The 4,264-nt window shown below is 45.0% G+C and overlaps 1 protein-coding gene across 1 annotated transcript in view; it reads left to right on the forward strand.

The window, feature by feature from the left end:
* PCP4 (Purkinje cell protein 4) overlaps positions 1–2,016 on the forward strand; it is an 80,783-nt gene extending 78,767 nt beyond the window's left edge. Inside the window, exon 3 of the mRNA XM_009283089.1 lies at positions 1,216–2,016. Coding sequence (XP_009281364.1) covers positions 1,216–1,343 — 128 coding nt within the window. The 3' untranslated portion in view covers positions 1,344–2,016. The remainder of the gene's footprint in view (positions 1–1,215) is intronic.
* The last annotated feature ends 2,248 nt before the right edge of the window (positions 2,017–4,264 follow it).

Genomic DNA, 4,264 nt, shown 5'->3' on the forward strand with positions numbered 1-4,264 from the left:
GGGCACACTGCCGGCTCATGTTCAGCCGGCTGTCGACCAACACCCCCAGGTCCTTTTCTGCTGGGCAGCTTTCCAGCCACTCTTCCCCAAGCCTGTAGCGCTGCCTGGGGTTGGTGTGGCCAAAGTGCAGGACCCGGCAGTTGGATAATACATTGAAAGTGTTTCCCTTGATTTGCATTAACAGTACTTGGGGATGAGCATCCTGGAGGTATTAATCTCAAGAATGAAAAGCAAAGTGGTTCAAAATGGGTGAATTCCCACAGCTGTTTTAAGTAGAGCTGTCTGCAGACTCCTGGCATGACGCTCACTGCAGAACTGGGATACTACAATTATATAAGTGAGTTTAACAAACAAGTTTATAGAGAAGAGAAACTCAGTGGTATGCCGAGGTTAGTGGAGTGAATGTGTGTTCTCACTTTGTTAGTCCAGGCAGATTAGGGTTATCTTTGCAATGAGGGCAGCAGTTTTCCCAGTGCTGAACTTCTAACACGTAGGTGGATGAAGCAAAATTCAGCAAAGTCAGCTGGGTCGTCCACGTGGAGGCCGAATGCAGTTGAACCAAAAGCTGAGGACTGGGAATAAAGGAAGGCAAAGAGCCAAGGATTGAGGCTGAAAGGCAACAACAGAGCCTGGAGAGAAGTGAGGGAAGCAGCACAGTGGCAGAGAGATTGAACATAAATGATTCGAAGGGGAGGAGTGCTACGTGTTGAAAGGCATGAGGCAGGAAACAAGTGAAAAGGATGGAAATTTGCCTTAGGAAGTATTATCTTTTCCTCTAATGCAGGAGGTGTGATGGGAACAGAGTCTTAATCCCTACTTTAAAATATTTTAAGGTGCCTTTGTTTTAGAGTAAACGCGGGGATATGGGTAACTTCTACCTGCCAGGGTGGCACAGGAGGGTCCCTCTGCCCCTCGCTGTTAGCTCCCCGGGCAGGAGAGGGCTTGCTCAGATGTGCAAGGTGACTGCCGAGCAGCCTTTGGATGTCACTCCTCGGTGCCTAGCTACCCTCGGCCTGTCACAGACTCTGCTGTTGGGAGGGGGTGGGGGATTTGGCCAGCTGTGTTTGCTGAAACTGGTCCCAGGATTTTTTTCTGAATATGCTCCCCATTGTCACGGCTGTGAGGAGGGAGGGGCAGGGTTTTTCACCTGTGCTGTCCAGTGATTATCGCTGTTTGAAAAAACTGTTGATGTTTTGTTTTGTTTTCTTTGAGCAGATGGGCAGAAGAAGGTTCAAGAGGAATTTGACATAGACATGGACGCGCCAGAGACAGAGCGGGCGGCCGTGGCGATACAGTCCCAGTTCAGAAAATTCCAGAAGAAAAAAGCGGGGTCTCAGTCTTAGTAGCTACCTCACAGCTTAAAAGAAAGTAATCCTGAAATGATTTATCAAGAAAATCAGAAATAACACAAAGATGCATGTACAGAAATTATCAATATTTAAAACCCCATTGGCAGATAACAAACCGTGAGCTTGTGTGTGACTTCATCCCAGATGTTTCACACCCATTATCCTCTGTAACTCACCATTTTACTTGATGTTGTAATAAAAAGTTAGGGTGAAGTAATTAAAGTGTCTGCCTTCATCTGTCTCTTCATATTAATCCAGCAACAACAGCGTTACAAATGAACCCATCCCAGATGCCTGTTTTCCTCTTCAAATAAAGCTTGGAGACATAACAGCACCGTATGTTACAAGGTTTTTGCTGAGGGACGAGAGCACGCATCTCAGCCCTGCTTACCTCATTTGGAGAATTCCAGCTGCCAGCCAAATGTGACAATAAAATTACTTTCTGTTAATGAGCTGAAAGTAAAAAGTTGCAGACAGAAGCTGGCATGAGGGGAAGAGGTGTAGGAAGCAGTGAGCAGTTTATTTTTGTCTTGCAATTATGCCAATAAAGTGGCTTAAGTGGGGAAATTGTCCCTGTCCTTCCTCTTTGCATGATAACGTTCAGAATTACCCAGCTTGGACCACATTGACTGTTATGGAAAAAAATAATAAATCAGACACAAAGTACAAAACCCGATTCCAGAAATCTTTGGAAGGTTTTTTTTTTAATTTGTAAAAATAGAAACTGACCCTCTAAACTCTCTTTTTGATGCAGCTTTTCACTCGCTACATAATCAGTAACTACTTCTATGCCATCTCTCTCTTTTCATATTATTTTCAGTATTTGATGAGTAAATCATAACAGACTCCCTGTCTCCATTTGCACCGTTCTGTATTCAACTTTACATGAGCCCCTTACTTTATCACTGTATTAGCCCAGTTTTTGATTAACAAAAAGCAGCCGCAACAATGTCTGTCTGAAATTGGGAAGTATTTCTGTTTTCTCCCTGTTGTAAAACAGTTACAGACCAGTTTCAGGCTGGATCTAAGTAAGGATCTTAGAATCACAGAATCATAGAATCACTGAGGTTGGAAAAGACCTCTAAGATCATCGAGTCCAACCATCGACCCAACACCACCATGCCCACTAAACCATGTCCCTAAGCGCCTCATCTACACGTCTTTTAAATACCTCCAGGGATGGGGACTCAACCACTTCCCTGGGCAGCCTGTTCCAATGTTTAACCACTCTTTCAGTAAAGAAATTTGAAATGCCAAGAAATCTTGCCTGGCTTCAGGCCTAATCTGGAAGTGGCTGCCCATATAGCGCACGAGGAAGGTTCAGAAAAGGTTTAAACAAGTACTTTGTACTCAGAAAAAGGAGCTATTTAGATTGAGGAAGTGGGACACGCACTACACAGAGACATGTAAAAAAAGCTCATCCTCTTCTTGGCTTCATCAGTAGGGCTTCCAGTAGGCATCTTAGTCTCTAGGGAAATCAGAGACAGAAGCGTTCTCTGAAGGACCGGTGTTTGCAGTGGTTCTCCAAGAAGGCAGCGTGAGCCTCACCTCCAGGCTGACAGAGGCAGGCATGCTGAGTGGTGGCAGCCTGCCTGCCTTTAACTGGACGGCCTGGAGTTGGGACTCCTTCAGGTGTGGGAGATTCAGGTATAATTCCCAGCTCTGCCTAGAGGGATTAATTTCTTCCCCCCCACCTTCCACAGGAGTATTCTGATCACCAGGCCAAAGGACCCATATATCATTAGTCCCCTCGTGTAAACAGAAAGCTATGTCCAAAGGGTAGGAATAGAGGGAACGGAAGGACCTCACGCTGGTGGCAGTTGCTTCCCATGAGAGCCCACCGTAGCAGCAATACTGCAGGGGTGCAGAGCTGCGCCTGAAAGGCGGGCTGTGGGGCTGCAAAGGGAAGGCCCTCAGCCTTATGCAGGTTAAGGCACTTGTGGTGCTGGGCAACAATTTAGTGAGAAGCCCAAACCTGATGGTGGGTGATAGGAGCTCTGGGACCATGCTGGTTAGGAGGAGCCCTCAGAGATGCTGAGCAGAGGAAGCCTTATGGATCCTGTGGGTGATGTAGAAGGCATGTGCAGAGACCATGTGTGAGGTGCTCAATAAGCACAGCAAGACTGGGTGGGAATGGACAGGTCTTTTTAGATCTTAGCTTGGGGATAAACATCCAAATGCTGCCCAGACCCTGCCTTAGGCACCTCTGTCTGGGTCAGGTCCCGGCCCTACACATGACTTACCCACGCATCACCTGCAAAGTCAGAGTTCTCCAAGCTGCAGCTCAGTACTTTCACTCTAGGAGCGTATTTTAGCAGTACTGTTTCTCTGCATTTAGGAATTTCACAAATAAACCTCAAACACCACTCAAAGTGTCGTTTGTGGATGCCACGGATTCCCAGTCTTTCACAGAAACTGCTCACCATGTAATAATCACCTTAGCATAATAATTTAAAAATTGTAATGGGTTTGGATTGTGTTGGTGCCATTTTGTTTAGATGAACATATACCTGTAATAAAGGACTGCATTTGCGTTCTGCGTTGTCATTTTAAATAACATGAACTCTGTAATGGCTACTTAATTGAATAAAAACTAAGAGTAAGCACTAGGCTTTTATATATTTGATCTGACATTCCTTGGACTTAAATTTCCTACACGACAGGAATAATCATATGGTTGGGACACAGAGAAAATGATTACATTATTGAAGCACAGCAACAAGGGCTGTTAGTAAATGAATTATGGCTCTTTCAGCAGCAGGGCTATTCTTTAATGTGAAGTTCAGAGTGCATCTCACAAATACAGTCTTAATATACAGTGAAACATAACAAGGAAATAGTGAACTGGCATGAAATTTGGATTAATTGTGGCTGCCCCTGCCAGACAATTTCCTTTTTATGAAAATGTGTTTGCA

Source organism: Aptenodytes forsteri, unplaced genomic scaffold (assembly GCF_000699145.1).
Source record: "Aptenodytes forsteri isolate BGI_AS27 unplaced genomic scaffold, ASM69914v1 Scaffold2, whole genome shotgun sequence".
Taxonomy (NCBI): domain Eukaryota; kingdom Metazoa; phylum Chordata; class Aves; order Sphenisciformes; family Spheniscidae; genus Aptenodytes; species Aptenodytes forsteri.